Source organism: Atta colombica, unplaced genomic scaffold (genome assembly GCF_001594045.1).
Source record: "Atta colombica isolate Treedump-2 unplaced genomic scaffold, Acol1.0 scaffold21, whole genome shotgun sequence".
NCBI lineage: Eukaryota > Metazoa > Arthropoda > Insecta > Hymenoptera > Formicidae > Atta > Atta colombica.
Window position 1 is genome coordinate 2,416,111 of NW_017259305.1, and position 24,941 is coordinate 2,441,051.

Consider the following 24,941-nt stretch of genomic DNA (forward strand, 5'->3'; position numbering starts at 1 on the left):
TATTTATAATTGAATTTTGATTTTTCTTTCAATTTAACTTGGTTGTCTTGAGCTTATTTTAACAAGGCTTAAGGAGATATACTCAGTTAGAAATTTCAAAAAAATCGATTTTCAAAAATCACATTTTCTTAAAGTATATAATAAAATATATAAGTTAGAAATATTCTCTGAAAATTTCAAGTTGATTCGCTGTATTTTCACGGAAATATACGACATAGAGAAGATACCGAATGCATATAGACATATATATCTAATTTTCGCGTGCAATACAGTATACTCGGAAGAAAAGAATAACCGTCGCCGGTAATAAATTAATATTTTTAGAAGCATCAAGAGAGGACTTACAATATAGACTTGGAATAGATAACTCTGTATAAGTTGAAAAATTTTTTATTTTATAGTAAACTGTACTTGAAACTTTAAACATGTTTTTCTCAAAACAATGTCTTTAAAATTGGTGACCAACATATCTCAAAAGCACCGATCAATCTGAAATTTTATATTTTATGCTTTTTTAGACATGTAAATCTAGTCTTTAATCGTAGGATTTTTTTCCAATGCATCCTTTTTTTTAATGGACAAAAAATACTGATTTTTTTTTTATGTAAATCGAAAATTGAACTTTGAACAGAGCCGTCATTTTGTTGTACTTCAATTTTTCAAAATATCGAATGATTAAAGACTAACTAAATTCATATATTAACTAAATCTTTCAGATTTTTTTCATTTCAGATAACCTGATTTCGAATGGAAATGGTCATCATAAAACGTTTTGGAAAACGGCTTTCCGGATAACTAGCTATAACTTATCTATTTATTAATATTTTTATATAAAAAAATATGAAAACTTTGTCAAAATAAGTTTTTTTCAAATAAAATCTTTCATGCAAATATGTGCATATATTTAAAAAAAAAATTCACGAAGATTTTTTTGACCTCCTAACTGGCTTTATCCTCTTAAAATTCTCTGTTTCGTTTTAAAGCGAAAAAGAGATAGAAATAGAGAAAGTATAATATTTTAAGTCTCACTTAAAATAGAAGTAATATTGTGCAATTGGGCTTTAATTAATTATATAACTAAATCAATAATCCAACAGTTCTTATATTTACAAACTCAAATAGTCATAAAAAGTTAATTAATAATAAATTTTCTACACAATAAATTTTTTACACAATAATGAATATATTAAATTCATGCTTTATTTCATAAAGTTATTCCTGTTGAATTTGGCATCAGGCGGTTTCCAATTAAAATTTATTAAAAGATAAAAGTGCAATATTCAATTCTAAATCCTTGCCTTCAATACAATAAGATTTGAAATTATTGTAAAATTATTCAATATGATTGGTTCTTTCTTCATCTAAGTGTGTAAATCAATCATATATTGAAGAATTTTACAACAGCTGCCTTCTTCGCTGAGCACATTGAATCCATATTCATAACAAAAATCAGTTTTCTATTTTCTATATAATTATGATTCGTCGAAAAAAGATGTCTTACGGTCTACATAAATTCATTGGTTAATTTTCATTGGATTTGGCATTTTTAGCGGTTTGTTTGATTAAAATCCTTCGAAAGCAATCCGAAAGAAAAAAACTATTAAATCCTATTTAAAGGAAATGTGAAATATTTTATTAATTCTTATTCAGCGCTTTCTTTTGCATACATGGATGTATGCCAATACAATCCCATTGAGTCTGCTCCGATTCATTCCAATTTGAAAAATAAAATTGGAAATTTCCGGTGCATTAATTAAAACTGATTCCAATTTTACCAATAGTTTTAAATTGGAAATTGACTGGTTAATTCCCATTGGATTTGGCATCGGCAACTTATCCAATTAAAACTTATTGGATAGCAATCCTATAAAAACTATTAAATCGTATTCGAAGGAAATGTAAAATATCTTATTAATTCTTGTTCAGTCCTTTCTTGGTATTATATGAGTATATACTAATATATAATCCCATTGAGTTTGTTCTGATTCATTCCGATTTGAAAAATGAATAAAAAAATATAAAAAATTTCCGATGCACTAATCCGATTAAAACCAATTCCAATTTTCCCAATTGGTTTTAATAGGAAGTTTTAAGCAAGGTATATCTATAAACATTCACGATTCACGTGGATCATCGAAGAAGCAATTCTCATACGATCGAGGTCAAACAACACTAGAAGTATAGCTTTGGATAGATAACAGCTTGAGAGCATCGTGAAATTAGATTCACGATGGTCTCCCAAATTCAGGAAGAAACTTTTTTTATCATATTTTTGTCGTGTGTATTTTAAAATATGATGCTAAACACTAATATTTATTTTATAAAGCTAAATTAATTAATTTTTCCAATCATTATCTAAATAGTAACTTTCCTCAATAGTTCGCAAAAAAAATTACGATTAAATAATCAAATAATTTCGCTAAGTCCATTTCCGTAAGGGTTTGAGGGAGTGTTTCATCTTCTCGAGACAAGCACAAAAAATATGGGTCTAATATTTTTTCATGCTCTACAACATATCCAAAGTGCATTAAAATCGAGTTCCCTTGTGAGTGAGTCAATAAGTGAAGCTACGTTCAGAAATATCACTCAAGTGGCCCCATATATCATTTTATTCTTCACCATATGTTAAAGTATAAAATAATACATGGGACTATTCAGATAATATTTCTAACATAATTTGAGAAAATATATGAGTGTGTGTTTGTATGTGTGTACATACACGTGGTATATATTTATAGCACGTGGTTTGGTAATACAAAACGCACCCAAGCCGCGAATCTGCTTCGTCATCTTCCGTAGGTCTGATCCAGGCAGCGTAAACACGTAAATAAATGTTTTCAGTATACGAAATATTATTTAAATATTAGAAAATGATATATAGTTAAACATTGTATAGTAGTAAGTTTGGCTATTAGGACTGAATTACTCCGTAAAATAGTATCAACTTTTATTAATTGCCAAGAATGAGACATACTTGACATTTGGATGATGACGATGTGCTTGATGGTGCAACGATAGTTTTACGTGACTTGTTCTCTTTTTTTGTATTTGTCTTGTTGACCAGCGTGGATCAGTCTTTAATTAATAAAGTCTGAACATTTTGTTAGGATCAATGTTAAAGTGACTGCTCCGTAATATTTTTTCAATAAATCAACAAAAGGAAAAATATTTTATCATTGATTTCAATGTCGAGAATACTCACCCAGTTTGATGAAGTAAATCGCAAAGATGAAATAAAATGTCCACTTCCAATGGAGTTATCTGGGACATCATTTGTGCAGAATAAAGAAATTCCTCTGATAAAAAGTTATAATGCTTAGATATTGACGAAAAAATCTATTAATATCTTTAATTGTATTTCGCGTTTCTTTCTCAAGATAAAAGTAGTACTCCATATGTCGGAGCGCCACAAGCTTCAAAGTCAAAATATCTACTATTCATGTTTCCTGTCCGAACGTCATTCTTTTTCTTTGTACCTGCTGACCATATCATATGCGCCGAAGAATCCACATTGTTGGTAGGCGGGAAAAAGAAGATACAGAGACAGTAGTGCAGAAGATTTGAAGAAGAATAGGTTGGAGAAAAAGATGAAACGCTTGATGAAAGAATTTAAGAAATATAATGACATGGTTGATGGAAAAATTCAAGTAAAAACCGTATTAGGTTAGATGGAATGGTTAGTTGAAACCTCCTACGTCACGTAAAGAGGAAGGGTATTAATGCATTTTTTGCGGGAAGATTTGCACGGTTTCATCACGTCAGGCTTTAATTTATAGACGAGCCGCAGGCTCTAATTGGCGAGTGTTATCTCAGACAAAATATAGAAGCCTCTATGTGCACGCACGCACGCTCGCACGCACGCATACATACAAACAATCGATTTCATCGATTGTGAATCTTCTATTTTACTCGCGCGCGCGCGCGTGTGTGTATGTGCGTGCGTGCGTGCGTGCGCGTATGTATATTTGAATAAATATATGGTTTTTAAGAAACTATGATCTAAAGGCTCATGAAGATTATAAAGATCGAACACATTTCAAGAGTCGGATCATCTGATTCAGAGCTCAGAAGATCGTTATAATCAGTCGATCTCTCTCTCCGAAGGAAGCTTCATTCCTATGGCACCGGAAGTCACTTCCGAAGTAGGATCATCGATTTCACCAAGGGATCCTGAGCTGATTAGTCATATTATATCGGTACAGGTTGATGTCCATGTGTCTGCAGATCAATCGCCATCAAAGGCGGATGAGAAAGCTTCTTCCTCGAAGATGATTACAGTTGATTCAAATGAAGAAATTATTGTTGTGGGAAGGCAAAAACTTCAAGGTCCCATCTCGTCAACTCTTCAAGGCTACGTCAGGCGGATATTGGAATAAATTCTACAATCAGAATCAGTTCAGTAAGAGGAATGTAGCCAACCAGAACAAGTCGCGACAATTCTCAATCACATTCGATTGCCCAGAACAACGAAAGAAAGTTGTAGCGGAGGTAAATAAACCAGCTGGCAGATTGAAAATTTTCTTAGAGAATTGGAAGAGTATAACCTCCGATTCCAGAATTTTGACTTAGATTAAGGGATACGCTATTCCTTTTTCGAAATCAGTTTTTCAGGATTCAGTTCCTAAAGAACAAGCAGAGATTCGAGAGCACATTGAAAAATTGATTTTGAAAAGCGCGATCGTTGCCATCCATGTGAGAAGCAGTTTTTATCTGGAATTTTCTTAATTCTTAAGTCAGATGGGTCGAGCAAATTAATTCTTAATCTTAAAAGATTAAATGAGATTATTGAAACGGAACATTTCAAACTAGAAGACATAAGTAGCGTGCAAGTTACTTAATCCTAATTGCTTTATGAGTAAGCTAGATCTCAGAGATCTCATGTTTATTACTTGGTTCTTATTGAGCGAGGTCACAGGAAATACTTAAGATTTTCCGTTGAGGATGTTCTTTATGAATTCAATTACTTACATTTGGCCTAAATAGGGCTTCTTACGTTATTATAAAACTTATGAAGCCAGTAATATGTTATTTACATAATTTAGGTATATCAGTCATTTATCTTGATCTGCTACTTTTAGAAAATTCTGAGGCAGAGTGATATTGCTTAAGTAATATAATAAAAGCTTTAATAGAATTATTAGAAAGCTTAGGGTTCATAATTAATGAGGAAAAGAATTGCAAAATTCCCAATTGTGTAGTTTTCTTGAGTTTGTTCTAAATTCACAGAGAATGACATTAGAATTACCAATAGAGAAAAGAAAGAGGATTTAGGATCAAATAAGAATCATAACAAATCTTAAGAAGTGTTGTGAAGATTAAAAACTTCGCATGTCTAATAGGTTCTTTAGTATCTTGCTGTCCGGCAGTTGAATATAATTGGGCATACATCAAGATTTTTGAGAGAAAAAAGTATTTAGCCTTAATAAAATCCAAGGGTGACTTGAAGCGAGTATAATTTTAAATCAAAACTTACAGAAAGATCTTATATGGTGGGAACATAATATTTTGAATAGAATTTTGACTATTGCAAATCGCGAATACAATTTCTGACACCTCTCATTCCGGTTGGAGAGTGGCATGCGGTGAGGATAGAGCGCATGATTTTTGGGATAATTTAGATAAGTTACTTCATCATTATCATTTGAAACTGCTTTCAGTGTTTTTTGCGTCTTCTCAAGTGTTTCACTTCCGAACTCAAAAACTGCAATATTTTTTTAAGAATTGATAGCACCAGCCATCTCGTACATAAACTGCATGGATGGTGTGAGATTCAAAGAATTCAGTAACTTGCTAAGTCCATTTGGAAATGTGAAGAACGCGAATTATTCATCTTTGCGTCATATATTTCGTCTAGAGATAATGCACAAGCAGACTTTGAATCAAGGAGATTAGGAAGCGAAACGGAATTTCAATTATCAGAGATGGCCTTTTGTGAGATTCTTAAGAAAGACATCCGGATATAGATTTATTCGTAACTAAAATTAATGCGAAATGTGAAAATCATGTCTCTTGGATAAGAGAACCTGGCGCGATAGCGGCCTTTACCTTGAATTGGAATAAGTTCTTTTTTTATGCGTTTCCACTATTTATATTAGTTACTAAAGTTCTTCAACTTAGTTCTTCAAAAAATTAGAGCAGAAAAAGCAAAGGTAGTAGATAGTAGTGGTACCACTTTGGACAGGCGTGGTTTCCTTTATTCTTCTCAATGCTGAAATCGAAACCTTTAATTTTTGAATCTAACAGAGATACTTTATTTTCTTTGGACAGGGAGCCGCATTCTTTGTGGAGGAAATTTACCTTGTAGTAGGAAAATTAGCAGAGAAGCATTTCTATCAAAGGGGATTCCGGAAGAAGCCATAAAGATCTTTATGGCTTCTGTAAACGAGTCATTTTTTAGACAATATGATTGTTCCTTGAAGAAATGGTGGTTTTTTGTATAACTAGCAAGTTCCGTGTATAAAAAATATCAGATGTTATAAGGTTTTTGTCTTTGAATTTTAAAAAAGGAACATCTTATGAATCTCTTAATTGCATTCAATCTGCTATCTTCCTTATATCTCCTAGGATCGGAAATCGGGAAAGTCTTCAGAGGTCTATCAAAATTAAGATCGCCGAAATACGACTCCACTTGGGATCCGAAGATCGTTTTAGAATTCTTCAAAGAACTGCCGAAGACTTACCTTTAGATAAGCTTAGTAAGAAATTACAATAGTAATATTATTAGCCTTAGTAACTGACCAAACAATTCAGTCCTTATCTTTAATAGATATTGGGAATATCGTTGTAAAAGAGGACTTGATCGAAATTAAGACTTTCAGACTGGGATTAAAACAATCATTAATGGTTTTACTTCTCTATAAGGAAGATGCAAATACCTGCCCAGCTAGAACTCTTCAGTTGTCTTAGGAAAACCGAAAAGTTCAGGGAAATGAGTAAGTCTTCATTTCATTCAAAAAAACCATTCAAGAAAGTTTCGTCTCAGATCTTAAGTAGATGGCTAAAAAAGATTTTGCATAGTGACATAAATACAAAGATAGAGTTCCCCTTTATACTACGTCTGATATCTTCAGACTCCGAAAAATTTGTTTTTTATTTGGCTGCGGCTGGGCTTTGAATACAATGACGCTTAGACGGGGAACGTGAATAGTAGACATTTTGACTTTAAAGCTTGTGGCACCCCGGCTCATGGTTGAGGAGTACTACGTTTTATCTTTCGGAAGAGGCGCTTCATACAATTATGATAGAAACTTCACTTACAGATAAGTTTGTTTAATCATTAAATTAATTTATTTATGTACTGAAGATATTTATGTACTGAACATTATGTTGATGAAAACTAATGTAAAAGTAATTGATTAATCGTATTTATTACATATGTATAGATTATATTATTAAAATAAAAGATAAATTATTTTTTCCTCAGATTTTTACATAAACAGCAAGAAAAAAAATTTTTAATGTATATCCTTTTACACATTTTTCTTCATTATACCTTTGGTAACTTCTTGATATCTGTGACCATTAGTTGCATTTAAATAGATACGTTTAATAAGTTCCATATTATTTAGGAGAGAATTGAATGCCATAAAGTATGGAAAACTAACTTTTCTTCCGCTTTGACCGACACCAACTGCCTGCGATGAAAATACAGCTCATTATGTAGAAGTACATATTCAAATAAATTTCAATACTACTTTATATTAAAATGATACAAAATTGAAGATTAATAAATATTAATTTGTAATTAGCGAACATTTTACACATGTATGGTATTAAACACATGTACTTTAAACAATTCCTGTCCTTATTTTCACACAAATGTAGTTAAAATGTATAGTATAAAATATTTAATTGTCAATTATAAAATTTTCTATCTTCTCTTTAGAAATAATACTACTTACAGCAATTAGATTATCCCTCACATCTTTTGTGAGTAAATGACTCTTAATACTGAGCATGATGTCTTGGAAGTCTAATGCAGAAATGAAACCTGCACCATCTTTATCAAATTTTTTAAAAGCTTCTGTTGCATATTCTTCATGAAAATCCTAAAGAGCATTTTTAATACAAAATTTTATTATTATCCTATTTTAGTTTATATCATATTTAGGAATTGTTTTTTTAAAACTGTAATTATTTTCTGTATGTATAAGGAATAAATTTTTTTTATTTTTTTTATATGGAAAATATTTCGAAATAAGGAATGTTACTTTATAATTTTTCATTTTCTCAGTCAAATTGTGTACATACATATATTAAATATGAAAAATAAAAATGTGAAAAACAAAATAAACATACGACGTTATATATAATTCATAATCTTTGTCACTCGTTACGTCATACTTGACTTATTTCCTGAGCAAGAATAACAATCAAATCAGCAATTAAGCATGCAACAAAATATGATACTCACATGCAAAAATTGACTAAACTCTGCATAATTGATTAGTCTACTTTTATCCTTTCCAAAATAGAGTTTTATAAAACTACTGTCCATATTAAAGGACATTTTTTGATGTAATACAGTTTTCTGCATCACCTCAGCGAACTCGTCTGTAAATTGATAATAATATGTCTATATAAAAGACATATAAATTATTTCGAAAAGAGAAATGACAATTTCGTAATAGTTCTTACCAAATGCAACCATTCCATTTCCATTAGTATCAAAGAGTTGAAAGGCTGTTTTATATAGAGCATCTGGTACACAGAGAAGACCTTCAAATGCTTGAAATTCGGCAAATGATATAAGTCTGAAAAAAAAAAAGATATGTTAACTATTGTATAAAATACAATTTGTTCGCGCGCGCGCGTGTGTGTGTGTGAAATATTTGCTTCTTAACATATATATTATCATATTTATTATAATTATATTTATATTTACACGTATGTGCATGCACACATATTATATACATTAATATAAATCGAAAAAATATTGTCGCAGATGTGTATAACTGTAATTTTTAGAGATATGTCTTATTATTTACCTTATATAATTTATATTAATCTGCATATACAAACATATTTTAAATAATTTCTTCTTCAAATGCCATACGCTATCTCAGCGCATAGATGCCTCCTTCTCATATATCTTTGCACGCACACTGATCGTATACAATCAGTCTGTTTTTTATTGCTGCATTTTCTGAACTAGTAATAATACACAGTGTAATAAGTTGAAGTGAAACAAATGTACGTTTGTTTCACTTCAATTTATTGCATCGGTTCAGAGTGCAACAAAAAAACAGATCTAATGTATACAGGGACCTACAGTTTAAACATCGATTTCGAAACGGCAATTTTTGATAGGGAGGTTTCCTGGGCAAGTATACTACTCGATGGTATGCCATTGCCTTCCGAGAGAGGCTACGAGTGTATGAAAATTTTTCGATTCTGCCGAGATCTCTAGTACTTCAGACTAGTGTCTGTCTGCTATACCACACTCGCGCTGAAGAAAATGCATGTAATTTTACATGGAAATTACATGTTTATAACTGGAAAATTATCTAAATATGATTGGAAATTTCCTTTTCTAGATTTTTTAAAGTAAAAATACATATTAATGGTAAAATATATGTGAATGTACTACTTTCATGTAAAAATAATTTGTAGTTTTAAATTTTAGTGATATTTTTACAATGCATAAACGGAAAAAAACGGTTTCATGCGAAATTAAAAAAAGAGTAAAATTTTATTGTGATTTTACATTTATTGTGTGATTGTAGCCAATCAGAATCTGTACACGAGCGCACCGAGAAAGACGCCGCCGCGCGGTCTATTATTCATGCAGCTTGCTAATGCCAGTTTCTACATAAGAACTGCGACACATGCTTTTTACTATTTTGCTGATCTGACAAATCGTATCTAAATTTGAGTAATGTTAGCCGTGTTACGAAGAATCCTGAGTTGATATCCCGATTAATTCCTTTATTTTGTCCTTTATATGAAAAAAAATTATAAAGGGAAGGTGATTATTTAATATGTTAATAGTGTTCATACTCATACAATGAGGTTATTTTGCTCAATTTGTAATTTAAAATTATCTGATATAAAAGTTTATAACAGCCATCAGTTTCTTCACCGCCAACTTGTAGAAGATTTCATTATACATATCCTGATTGTTCTTTGATCTTTAACAGATATTCAAATTTCAGAACATATTGGGGGTACAAATAAGTTTCCGCCGTTTGCAAAAGACAGCGCCACTAATAAACTATAGTTAAAATTGTTTGATGTAAAATGACATATCGTAAGATTGGACATCCGGCAATACCATAATCTTGAAATATTAGTGATCATCATATACTTATTTATAGCATCATATATTTTTTTTTGAAAATGTCGAGTTTTGAGCCGAAGCGTCATTTGCGGGAACTTTTGATTTACTTCTTTAATTGATTTACTTCTTTAATTTGAAGAAATCTGCAGCTGACGCTCATAGATTGTTTGTAGAAGCATACGGTGATGCTGCCTTAAGTGAGAAAAGTTGTCGTGAGTAGTTTCAAAAGTTTAAGAACGATGAATTTGACGTCAAAGACAAAGAACGTAGCGGAAGGCTGAAAGTGTACGAAGACGCGGAATTGGAAGCATTATTGGATGAAGATTCGTGCCAAACGCAAAAAGAACTTGCACTTACATTAGGAGTGACTCAACAAACAATTTCATATCGTTTGAAATCATTGGGAATGATTCAAAAGCAAGGGAATTGGGTTCCATATGAACTAAAGCCGCGAAACGTTGAACGCCGATTTTTCATATGTGAAATGCTGCTTGCTAGGCATAAACGAAAGGGTTTTTTGCATCGTATAGTCACTGATGATGAAAAATGGATCCACTACGATAACCCAAAGAAGAGTAAATCATGGGGACCACCTAGCCATGCTTCAACATCGACAGCCAAGCCGAATATTCATGGAAAAAAACTCATGTTGTATATTTGGTGGGATCAGCTTGGTGTCGTGTATTATGAGTTGCTCAAACCGAGAACGAGACTATTACTGGGGCTCTTTACCGAACACAATTGATGAGATTGAGCACTCAAGCAAAAACGCGCCCACTACTATTCCAGGCATGACAAAATTATTCTCCTGCATGATAATGCTCGACCACATGTTGCGGCGCCGGTCAAAACCTACTTAGGAACACTCAAATGAGAAGTTCTACCTCACTCGCCGTTTTCTCCAGACATTGCTCCTTCCGACTACCACTTGTTCCGATCGATGACGCATGGCCTATCTGAGCAGCACTTCACATCATATGAAGATACCAAAAATTGTATCGATGATTGGATAGCCTCAAAAGATGAAGCGTTTCTTCCGACGCGGTATCTACATGCTACTAGAAAGATGGGAAAAAATAGTGGCTAACGATGCCATTACTTTGAATAAAACATTATGTACTGTTCTTTCACAATAAATGCTTAATTTTTGATTAAAAACGGCGGAAATTTATTTGTATTCCCAATATTTAGTGAGACGTAAACATATAAGTAATAATTTGGTATCTAATATATTTTTCTCATGTAATATTTACAGTTATAGAACTAAAATTATAATTTTATTTTATAAGCATTTATACCAACATATCAGAGACGGAATATATTTAAATTGCCCATTTAAAAAATCTTGTAAAATAGAAAAATCATTTTTTAGAAATGTTACGTACTCACTTTATACGAAGGTTTTCACAGGTTAAAAATTCTTCAAATTCTTCTTCAAGAAACTTCAATAGAAAATAATGATATTATTAACCTAACAAATATAACAAATATTCAAAATATTATTGAAGAGACAGTTGCAGAACGGTTGCCTTGTGATAATGAAAATATCGAAAATATCTGCTTGAAACTATTAACTTCTTTATTATTCTTTATTATTCTTTATTTTTGTATTTAAAGTTGGAATCAAAACACTTCCTGTCTAATAAATCTTTACAAGTCATAATAGATAACTTACTTGATATTAATCTAATTAATACAATAACAAATTTTATTACTTTAAAAACACATGAGCAAAATATCACACTAACAGAAAAATTTTTAAATATTAGGTGCAACTTTGCTTCCGCCGTTTTCCTATAGATGGCTTTAGCGGTAAGTGGTGGTCGAAATAAATAGATCATAGACGTTATACAATAAGCTTGGGCATCTGTCAACATAACCCCATAGAAACATTAATCGATTTGTGTCTGCATCATAAAGTTATTCTCGATTGAAAATGTCATTTACGAGCCAAATTCTCGTCATTTGCGGGAGGTTTTAATTTTTTGCTTCAATATGAAGAAATCTGCGGCTGAGGCTCATCGAATGCTCTCAAATACTTATGGTGAGGCCGCTATTAGTGAAAGAACGTGTCGTGAGTGGTTTCAACGCTTCAAGAACGGTGATTTTGACGTCCAAGGTCATGCTCTGTATTTGATGGGACCTGCTCGGCGTAGTATATTATGAACTGTTAAAACCGACTGAAACAATCACAGGCGATCGGTATCGAACGCAATTGATGCGTTTGAGCCGAGCATTGAAAGACAAATGGCCGCAATACAACGAGAGACACGATAAAGTGATTTTGCAGCATGACAATGCTCGATCCCATGTTGCGAAAGTGGTCAAGACATACTTGGAAACGTTGAAATGGGAAGTCCTACCCCACCCGCCGTATTCTCCAGACGTTGCTCCCTCTGACTATCACTTGTTTCGATCAATGGCACACGGCCTGACTGACCAGCACTTCCGGTCTTATGAAGAAGTAAAAAATTGGATCGATTCGTGGATAGCCTCAAAAGATGACCAGTTTTTTCGACGCGAGATTCGTACGCTACCCGAAAGATGGGAGAAAGTAGTGGCCAGCGATGGACAATACTTTGAATCATAAATGTATAACCAGTTTTTTACAATAAAGCCTCGAATTTCGGAAAAAAAACGGCGGAAGCAAAGTTGTACACCTAATATTAATAACATTTTTAACATATTACATAATAAAAAAAATAAAAGAAAATTGAAAACCAAATTTTTTCGACATAAATATTGTAAAAAATTAATAATATATGTGAAGGGCATACATATCACTACGAAAAATCCTGAAAGCGAAATAACAATTTATTCAAATCAACGAAAAAAAAATATATATATTTATAAATGTTTCGGTCTTGATTAGAACATATTCAGTATAATCAAAACGTGACATTAATTACAATAAATTAAATGAATATTACATGAAAAAATTGTCCAATTTATGAAATCTATCAATTATTATTATTTAAAAACGCTTGTTTAGATTTTTGATGAACATGTAAATTTGTTGCGAAGTAGCACTATGTTTCTTGTTAAAATTAATTTAGCTTATGGCACGAAGTATAATTTCCAGATTCTATTTCACAAACAATTTATCAATAAGTATAAAATTAAAAATGACAATTACAAACAAAATGAAGCAATATTATATCATATCTGCTTCAAAACCACAACTTAAGATAAGATTTATTATAACAGTGAGATATTCGTAATTTCACTAATGATGTGCTAACTCGAGTACTATCTGTGACTCCTATCATAAGCTTTTTGCTTTTATACTTAAACAGAGAGAGGATAATTATTGGATGTGAGAAAAAGTGGCGTTTTTCCCGCTAGATGGCATTAAATGCTCAGCAGTCGGCAACTACTAATCGCATCGGCAACACTAGACGTTTAAAAAGTGACATTTTAACCTTTGTTTTGAGTCGAAAAAGATTGAAATCGATGAAGTGGATCAAAAGTTATTTTATTTTGAAAATGGAAATAAATAAGGAAAAAATTCGCTACATTTTGCGGTATCACTACGATAAAGGCAAGAATGCTGCACAGGCTTGTGAAAAAATTGTGTGAAAATTTGCGCTATTTACGGTGAAGATACTCTATCAAAATCAGCAGCACAGAAATGGTTCGCTCGCTTTCGTGCTGGAAATTTCAATGTGAAAGATGAACCTCGCTCCGGTTGACCAATCACTGAAAAGTCCGATGAAATCATAGTAAAAATCGAGCGTGATAAGCATGTGAGCACTGTGAAGATTGCCAGGGAACTAGGCACAAAACAGTTTTAAATCATTTACGCAAAGCTGGATACAAAAAGAAGTTCGATGTTTGCGTTCCTCACGAGTTGAGTGTTAGGAACATGATGGACCGAATTAACATTTGTGATACGCTACTGAAACGGAATGAAATTGAGCCATTTCTGAAGAGAATGATAACTGGTGAAAAATGGATCACCTACGACAATCCAACTAGAAAAAGATCGTGGATAAAGAAAGGAGAGAAGGCGCAAGCAATCGCAAAACCTGGATTGACGAGGAAGAAGGTGATGTTGTGTGTGGACTGGACTGGAAGGGAACCGTTCACTATGAGTTATCGTCCAATCAAACAATTAATTCCGAACTCTACTGTGAACAACTGCAGAGATTACAACAAGCAATTAAGAGGAAGCGGCCAGAATTAATCAATAGGAGAGATGTCGTCTTCCATCACGACAACGCTTGACTACACACATCTTTGATGACTCGGCAAAAATTGCGAGAGCTTGGCTGGGAAGTTTTAATGCATCCACCGTACAGTCCTGACATAGCATCCTCAGACTATCATTTGTTTAGGTCTCTGCAGAACTCTCTTAATGGTGTAGCTTCAAAAGAGGCCTGTGAAAATCACTTGAAACAGTTTTTCGATCAGAAATCACAGAAGTTCTACCGCGATGGAATTATGGCTCTGCCCCAAAAATGGCAAAATATTAAAAATAGAAAATAATGGAGCATATTTGGTTTAAATAAATTGATTTCAATACTCTAACAAAAAAACACTTTAATTTTACTAAAAAATCGCCACGAATTATGATGAGTTGAAGATATGATATTGAGTGAATATATATTTGGTAGACAATCTTTATCATCTTGTTTGTTTAGAGACATAGTTTTTTTATGAAGATCATTTCGGAGATTAATCTTTTTTGAAAGGATGATTCAAAATCTAATATTTGAATATTATCTCAATTTAAATTATATTTATGATTTGCTTGATGAAGAGATACTATTGACATTGATTCTAAGATTTTTTTTATATTGGATTTATGTTCTTTTATCTTAATTTTTAATTTCCGTTTTGTTTGTCTTACATATGTGGAATTACAATCTAAACAACTGATTTTGTAAATAACATTACATTGCTCTGTTTTTTCCAGTTTGTTTTAATCTAATTTTATGAATTTATTTAGTTTATTCATCGATTTATGTGCTGTATTAAAATTGTTTTTTCTGCGATCATTTTAAATTTTTCTGAGATTTTTTTGACGTATGGAATTGGGAAGAATTTTTTATATTATCCTCGATTGCGTAATCATTATTATATAAGTCAGTTCGTTTTGACAGAGTTTTGATTCTGTATTTATGTGATTCTTATTTACGATAGAAAATATTATATCTAAAGGATAACCCTTTTTTAATAATTCTTTTCATATTTAATAATTCTAATTATGTTTGAGATGTTCTTATTGCGGTATTCCGCAATGCGAAAGAAATATGATCCTATCAAATTGTCTTGTAATTACACCTTTTTTATAGATGATGAGATGGTTCGATTTATATATATAGCTTAAATATATAGCTTAAAAATTTGCCGGAATTAGTCGGTTTTTTATACCGAATATATCGATTTTTATGTGATCACTCTCCAATTTTACTGTAACGTCCAGAAAGTCAATAGAGTTATCATCTCTATGCTCAATTGTAAAATTTAATCTCTCATAGGAATTAAACACTTCGAGTATCGAGTACATTTGATTTTTTGGTAATGCTATTAATATGTCATCTACATAATGATAATAAATCGGAATGTTAACATTAATGTTCGATAAAATACTTCTACATCTCCAAATCTTGAATTACTAGATTAGCTAAAATTGAAGATAATGGAGATGGGTAAATAAAAATCTGTTTAAAGAATTTGTTATGAAATTTAAAGTAAGTTGAATTAAGAATGGAAGAAATAGCTTTCATAAATTCTTTTTTTGGAATTGTTGCATTTTTTGATATAAAGATTTTGATATAAAGATTCATCTTTTTTCAATACTTTTTTTAACTAATTTTTAAAATAATGCTTTTTTTTAATTAAATTTGAAATATTTGTGTACATAGATAATGTCAAAAGATGCAAGTATATAATTAAAGTTTAATGTCATTCCGTTTATTTTATTCACTAATTCAAAACTTCAATTGTTTTTTAAGTATTCAATTTCCTTTTTGAAACTATTATCAATAATTTGATTCAATATATAATTCTTTAAATATGTAGCTAAATGATATTGTGTAACTTACAATATTGATGTAACTTACAATGATTCTTAAAAAGTAATTTTCTTTATGAATTTTTGGCAAGCCATAGGATCTTGGAACATTACCATCTGATACATGTAGTTTAAGTAGATTTATTAGGTAGATTTGATCTATATACTTCTTGTTCTTCTAGTTAATAATATACGTGTTTGGTTGGTCATTGTATTAGTCGGATCTTTACTAATACTAAAATATGTTCTTTCAGCTAAGATTTTATCAGCTAAGATTTCATACATTTTATTGTTGTATTCAGTTAACTGTATTATTATTGTCGAGTTATCTTTGTCTGTACGAGTGACTAAAATGTCAGAGTGTTCAATAATAAATCGTTTTACATCTTTTATTCCCTCTTTTAACATATTATTGTCGACATTATTTTGATTAAACTATTTAATTTTGTTTAAAGTTTGTATGGCGTCATTTCTTATGGAATTACATATGTTGTCATCTAATTTATTAATGTTATTTTCAATAGATTTAACAAATTCTATAATTATTCTGTCATTGTCTATATTATTATTCGATAAATTAAAATCTTGTCCAAGTCAAAATAGCTTTTACATTTTTTGGTATATCAATATTATTTAAATTAATGATCCATTAATTTCGTTGTTAATATTTTCTAATTTAAAATCTTCATCATATTCCATCGGATTTGTGACAACATGAAATGAAGAGTCATTTTCTAAAAGGTTAGTACAAGTTTTGTACAATGAAATATCATTAATTTTTGAAGGAATAAATTCTGTGTTATTATTGTTAAAACTTATAGATTTATTATTATTATCAATAATATTAATATCAAAATTCCTATTCTTATTATTGCTATTATTATAATCAGTATTACTATTATATTATTTTTTGTTTTAGCCAAGATAAATTGAATATAATAGGTTTTATAGTTTTCTTTTTTTTGTTCAGATAAGATAATATGCAGTTTTTTATTAATTTTATTATATTCCCTAAATCAAATTTGGTTAAAATTTATTTTTTATCGATGGAAAAAAGCAAAAGAAACATTACCAGATAAAAAACAAGAAATTATGTTTAAATAATTCATTTCTTGTGTGAGTTAGTTCTTTGTATACATCTGTTAGTTCTAATTTTATGATTTTACTTATATAATTATATTTAATCCTACTAATTTTATTAAGTGACGAGCGATAATATAAATTAGAGTTATGTTGTAACATTCTATATAGATATTTTGAAACTAAATTTTCTGTTATGTACATTCTTAAAAAATAGATCCATAATCTTAAATTGATATTCCGTATTAATTTCATAAATTTTTTTAACAAAAAGCATTTTTCAATGCCAAAAAATATTTTGATAAATTTGAAGAAAGGTACAATGCATGTTAATGCCTGCATATATTTAATTAGGTTGTAGTTTTGAAGCAGGTATGATATAAATTTAATATTGTTTCGTTTTGTTTATAATTGTTATTTTTAATTTTACACTTATTAATAAATTGTTTGTTGAATAGAATCTGAAAATTATGCTTCGTGCCACAAGCGAAACTAATTTTAACAAGAAACGACACATAGTGCTACTTCGCAACAAATTTACATGTTCATCAAAAATCTAAACGAGCATTTTAAATAATAATAATTGACAGAATCCGTAAATTGGACAATTTTTTCATATAATATTCATTTAATTTATTGTAATTAATGTCACATTTTGATTATAATGATTTATATTGAAGATGGTCTAATCAAGACCGAAACGTTTATATATATATATATTTATTTTTCTTGAATTATTATTTAAATAAACTGTTATTTCGCTTTCAAGATCTTGCGTAGTGGTGTATGCCTTTTACATATATTATATTTTGAATCTTAGCCACTTAAAATTGTTTATTATAAAAAATTTTTTTACTACCGTGAATCCAATATGTCATTTTATAAGTAATTTTTCTTCAAAATTTTTTACATTCCTATTAGTGAGATATTAACTTTATTTCAAAAATAAAAATTCTTCAAATAACTTTTATAAAAATCACATGGAAAAGTTGATGGCATTTATCAAGATATAACTGATGGTTACTGTTGTTGTAAAAATAAATTTTTAACAAATAATAATTATACAATAAAGCTTATTTTGTACTAAGATTCCTTTGAAATTTGTAATCCTTTAGGTGCTTCTCGAAAAAAGCATAAAGTGGTAGGAATATATGACAATAACTAATTTACTATCTTGGCTAAGAACTAGTATTGACTACGTTCAGCTCTTATTTATGGTAAGGATATTAAAAATATGCCTTTAATAATGCTTTCAAAGTAATAATAGAAGATTTAAAAACTTTAGAAACGGAAGGAATAATTATCAACAATACGATAATTAAAGGCACAGTAATAGCTGGCGATAACTTAAGAAGTCATCAAACTAATGGTTTTAACGAGACTTTCAACACTACTGGATATTTTTGCCGGTATTATTATGTAAATAATTTTACAAATAATTCAAATTTTATGATTTGTAAATTTAATATGAGAAATTCAGAACATTCTTTTGATGTTAATATGATGCATACTAATGAATCTTCTGTGAAACCAGAATCAATTAAAAATTTTTTGTCATATTTTCATACAGTTAATCCTGGCTTATCTTCATGTTTTGCTCATGATATGTTTGAAGGAATAATACAAAAGATTTAATGCTTATTTTAAATAAATTCAACAAATTAAATTTTATTTTTTTTGAATCATTAAACTTAAAAATTAAAACTTTATGATTTACTAATGAATCTCAACTTTACTTTACGGAATTGAAAAAAGATGAAAGTGAAACTTCTTGGAATAGTTATCAAAATTTGTGGCTTCTATTGATACTTCCATTTGCTTTTGTAGACGACGTAAATAATGAAAAAAAAGACAATGATTTATGGGAAATGATGCTATGTGCGAAAAATTATGCTTATTTTATTAGGTTTTAAAATTAGCGTCCGTCAGCCAAATAGAAATTTTGAATAACTTAATAATTGAATATATTTATTTGAGACATGAACTATTCCGGAGGTATCAAAAGTCCAAACATCACTATTTATTGTTGTTATGCATATCCGAAAAATATTTGGACTTATTAAACAATTTTGAACTTACTTTGAAAGCTTCAATATTTTAAACAAGTAATAAAACATTCATCTTGTTTTAAAAACATTTTACTTTCTTTGGGTAAAAAACAATTATTAAATGCATTTAACTTATCACAAGAGAACATTTTTAGTGGTAATTTTACTATCAATGATATTGGTAATAAATACAATGTCAATAACTATTGTCCTTTAATAAATGAAATTATAAAATCAAGTATAAGTTCTAATAAAGAAATTTGTATAAGTAAGGAAATTTGTACAAATAACGTTTCGTAACATAAATTACAGAACTGGCATGATCGTATGTTTGAAGAAAGATGTATTTGGAAATTATTGTTTATTTAGACTTTCATATATTATAATAGTTTCAAATAACGAAATATTTTTCATTGGAAAATCGTTCAACATTGTTTATGATAATGATTTAGGATTATGTGAAGAATAATATTAATGAAATTGAAGGTATACTTAGTTCTTTTAATGATATAATTTGTTATGAAATTGTTTTAGAATTTCACGGATAAAATACGTATTATTATTATTTTAAGTCTTCTCCTTATGAACATTTCTAATTTGTTTTTTGTCTTGAAAATTTTCTTTTTTTTTAATTTATTATACATCTATCTGAGTATACTATATATTTATGCAATTTAAAAAATTAATGAATTAATTTTTGATATTAAAATTTTTAATGAAAATTTCTTCTGTTTGCCATGAATGATATACATTTTTCTGTTTTTTTTTTTACAAATTTACTTCTTACTGTTTCCAATAATATTTTCTCTAATATTAGAGATTAAATTAAGCATTTCCATATTGTCCTTTGCCCTGTGGGAAAATTATAGGAAAGTCAGTTTCCTTAAACAAAGGTATTTTATTCCGTGCCTTTCCCACAAGTTGTCTACATGAGACTGACTCGTCGGTGCTTGCCTGTTCCTGCAGGACGCCTCGCAGGACGCTCGCAATTCGCGAGTCGCGTGTATTAATACGCGGGATTTTTCCATTGGCCGTGCTACATGGTCGTGCGGGAATCAGGATTCGCGTATAAAGCTCTACACTAAAAATCCTGTAACTCGTCTATCCTGACACGCTGATCATCTCGATCACGCTTTTAAAATTACAAAATTAACAGAAATTACATTAATGATACATTCCACATTATAATATTAGGTGTACAACTTTGCTTCCGCCGTTTTCCTATAGATGGCTTAGCGGCAAGTGATGGTCGAAATAAATAGATCATAGACGTCATACAATAAACTTGGGCATCTATCAACATAACCCTATAGAAACATTAGTCGATTTGTGTCTGCATCATAAAGTTATTCTCGATTGAAAATGTCAGTTTACGAGCCAAATTCTCGTCGTTTGCGGGAGGTTTTAATTTTTTGCTTCAATATGAAGAAATCTGCGGCTGAGGCCGCTCATCGAATGCTCTCAAATACTTATGGTGAGGCCGCTATTAGTGAAAGTACGTGTCGTGAGTGGTTTCAACGCTTCAAGAACGGTGATTTTGACGTCGAAGACCGGCATAGCAAAGAGAGAAGGTTTTCGAAGATGCAGAATTGGAGGCATTACTTGAGCAAAACTCGTGTCAAAATCAAGAAGAATTGGCACGATCATTGGGAGTGACTCAACAAGCCATTTCAAAACGCCTCAAAGCCATGGGAATGATTCAGAAGGCAAGGAAATTGGGTGCCGTACGAATTGAAGCCGAGAGATGTTGAACGGCGTTTGTTTGCTTGTGAACAGCTGCTTGAAAGGCAAAGACGGAAGGGATTTCTGCATCGCATTGTGACTGGGGACGAAAAATGGGTTCATTACGATAATCCCAAGCGCAGAAAATCATGGGAAGTTCCCGGTCATGCTTCCACGTCGACGGCCAAACCGAATATTCACGGCTCCAAGGTCATGCTCTGTATTTGGTGGGATCAGCTCGGCGTAGTGTATTATGAACTGTTAAAACCGACTGAAACAATCACAGGCGATCGGTATCGAACGCAATTAATGCGTTTGAGCCGAGCATTGAAAGACAAACGGCTGCAATACAACGAGAGACACGATAAAGTGATTTTGCAGCATGACAATGCTCGACCCCATGTTGCGAAAGTGGTCAAGACATACTTGGAAACATTGAAATGGGAACCCCACCCGCCTTATTCTCCAGACGTTGCTTCCTCTGACTATCACTTGTTTCGATCAATGGCACGGCCTGGCTGACCAGCACTTCCGGTCTTATGAAGAAGTAAAAAATTGGATCGATTTGTGGATAGCCTCAAAAGATGATCAGTTTTTTCGACGCGGGATTCGTACGCTACCCGAAAGATGGGAGAAAGTAGTGGCCAGCGATGGATAATACTTTGAATCATAAATGTATAACCAGTTTTTTACAATAAAGCCTCGAATTTCGGAAAAAAAACGGCGGAAGCAAAATTGTACACCTAATATAAAATACAGTTTAGAAGTAATCTTATTTGCTAAATCATTAATCTTAATTCTAATTAATTTGATCGTGTATCCACGTTTTCATTGTCTATGGATATCACACTATTGTGTAATCTGGAATCCAGGAATATCGATTACAATGTAACGGTCTGCGCCTAATACTTTACTCACAATATAGGGACTTTTATATTTTGGGATTAGCTTTTTATTCGCATCAACGATAGTGTCTACGTTGATTATGTTCACATAATCATTAATTTGATATGTCGTCGTGATTTTCTGAGATTTATTATATGTTTTCCCATTTGCTGTTTGATTCTCTACAATTTTACATGAAACTCACTGCTGCTCGCAGTTCGGCCAGATTTCGATTGTCTTTTGTCTGACTATCTAAGCTTAAACGTAAAAGATCGTGTATCTCTCCTAACTGATCTAATCCGAATAATAGTCGACTAGGAGTATTCCCAGTAGATCTGCAAAGTATTATTATTAATTGCAAATTCGGCTTGACTAATTACTTGGGAGACTCCCATTTATTGGGAGAATCACTTAACTTTGCTAGGAAAGGCGTTAAGACTCGATTAGGTGATAGGCATTTAGTCTCTCAACCTGTCCATTAGCACGCAGAATAAGATAGCCAATGGCTATCAGAATATGATCAACATATTCTTTCTTTAAGAAATCCTTAAATTCATTTGATGTGAATGTGCCTCGATCGGTTATGGCTTACTATAATATCGGAAATATTCCTTTAAATGTTTTATAACTTCGTTAGAACTCATGGTTTTACACGGATATAACCGCAAAAATTTAGTGAATGCGTCTACAACAGATAAGACAAACTTATAATCTCGACTCGTTTTTTCCAAGGGTTCGTAATGATCTATGTGAAAAGTTTAAAATGGTAGCTTTCCCTTCGGAATACTGTATAAATATCTCTCTGGTCGACTATTCGGGAAATATTCAATGCATTTAAGACAATTCTTTATGTAACTTTTCACTTTCGCTTGCATATCAAGAAACCAATATATTTTTGTAATATTCGCGATTACTTTGTTCGCTCCTATGTGTCCAATATCGTCATGACATGTACATATGACATTGTTTTGCATTATTTCACACATAAAATAACAATTTATTTTTATTGATTTTCTGATATAGGGCCATCTGTAAACTCGTACAGCTTATCTTCACCCTTTTTCAATTGGTTACGGATTTTACAAATCTTTGTATCTTGATCTTTTATAGATAACACTTGTTCAAAAGTATTTCCTTCTAATACTAAGATACTGTTACATCGGCTCAGCATCTACATGTGCTATATGCTTACCCGATCGATGTATTATTTCGTAATCGTATTGTTGTAGGAACATTGTCCAACGCGCGATTCTCGGATAATATTAATATTTTGTCTGCTAAAGGTAAGGCGGAAGCTGTCGCAATCTGTGACAATTTTGAAATGAATGCCCGATAAGTAAACATGGACTCTCTTAATCCCATATATAGCGGCTAGATATTCCAGCTCGAAGTTGGAGTATTTAGATTTCGATATCGTTCGATGGCTGAAATACGATATTGGTCGGAACTGCTCTCCATCTTGCTGTTGTAATAGTATGGTATAGCGTCAAATCTATTCGCACTCGCATCGCAATGCAATTCTGTTTTCGCGGCGGGACAATAAATCGCTAATATCGGATGATTAGATAGGTATGCTTTTAACGCTTCGAAGGCTTTATCTTCTTCCGCGCCGAACTTGAACATGACATCTTTTTTAATCAATTCATACAGCGGTTTCTAGCTATAATCGAGAACCTCGGAATAAATTTGCAAAAGTAACTCGCAAGTCCTATAAATACGTCTTTTATGTTATGCGGAGTCGGGTAATTAATAATAGATTCGACGTTTTCCGCGCTTGTTTCCAGTTGCAGAATGCCATTTTCATCAATTAAGTATCCGAGATATGTAATCTGATCGTACAAAAAGGAGCATTTATCCATCCGAAATCGGAGTTGCTTCTGTGCTATTTCGAACACTCCTTGGGGGATGTCGAGATGGCTCTCGCATTTCTTCGGTAGCTATTAAGATATTCATATTTATTAAGACTTTATCTTCTCTGATTATTAATTTAAATATTTGATATATGTATCGTTGAAAAACTAGGGGCATTCGTGAGCTCGAACGGCATTTTCAAATATTCGAATTGGCCTAAGGGTGTAATGAAGGATGTATATTTAATCGAGGATTCAGCCATCTTAATGTGATGGAAACCGTTTTGCAAATCAAAGCAACTAAAAATTCTCTTCCCCTTTAATCGATCTAAATGATCGTCTATCAATGGCGTTCTCTTTATTTCCCGGTAATCTACGCACAATCTCAAGTTACCATCTTTCTTCCGAACCAATACGATCGCGTATAGGGAGACGCTTTCTCGAATTATACCTTCTTTAGTTAAATCGTCCAAGATGACAGCTAATTTTAATTTGTCGGCATGCGCCAATCGCCGCGCGCGAAAATTTGAATTGGTTGCTCATGCTTTAAGCATATTGCCATTTCTGGAACGTTTTCCGGCAAGTCTTTCTTCTTATTCGTATCAAATATACGTCTAAATCCTTTAAACTTGTTATTGCCTTGTACGGAGTGCTTACATTTAAGTTTGGCTCATTGATCGGTACAATCTATATGTAAAATCTGTTCGGCGAAATCATCCGTGTTAACTGAGTGTTAAATCAGTTTCGTTTCGAGTCGCATAACCTCAAACGCTCGGTCAATCGCGATTTTCACCGCCTAATTGGATGTAAAATCCCTTCCTAACAGCGCAACATCACTCATCGTTTCATCAGGCACAACAAAGAATTTAATATTGACATCAATGTTATTTATTTTAACACATCTTTCAAAAATGCCTAATATTTTAATTCGCGAATTGTTAAGGCCATTGAATCGGAAATCGTTCGTGACGGGATAGCGACAATTAATCGACACATAATCTGACTTAATAAGGCTTATCGGCGCTTTGGTGTCGACGATCGCTACGCACGAAAACGGT

The 24,941-nt window shown here is 31.6% G+C and overlaps 1 protein-coding gene across 2 annotated transcripts in view; it reads right to left on the reverse strand.

Annotated features, from left to right (window-relative positions):
* LOC108687608 (calcium-binding mitochondrial carrier protein Aralar1) overlaps window positions 1–24,941 on the reverse strand; it is a 173,157-nt gene that overhangs the window by 33,856 nt on the left and 114,360 nt on the right. For both annotated transcript variants that reach the window (XM_018193461.1, XM_018193462.1), the window contains 5 exons: window positions 8,638–8,753; window positions 8,414–8,553; window positions 7,902–8,048; window positions 7,493–7,634; window positions 3,203–3,296 (listed from right to left, as the gene is read on the reverse strand). In XM_018193461.1, the coding sequence (XP_018048950.1) occupies window positions 3,203–3,296; window positions 7,493–7,634; window positions 7,902–8,048; window positions 8,414–8,553; window positions 8,638–8,753 (639 nt within the window). The remainder of the gene's footprint in view (window positions 1–3,202; window positions 3,297–7,492; window positions 7,635–7,901; window positions 8,049–8,413; window positions 8,554–8,637; window positions 8,754–24,941) is intronic.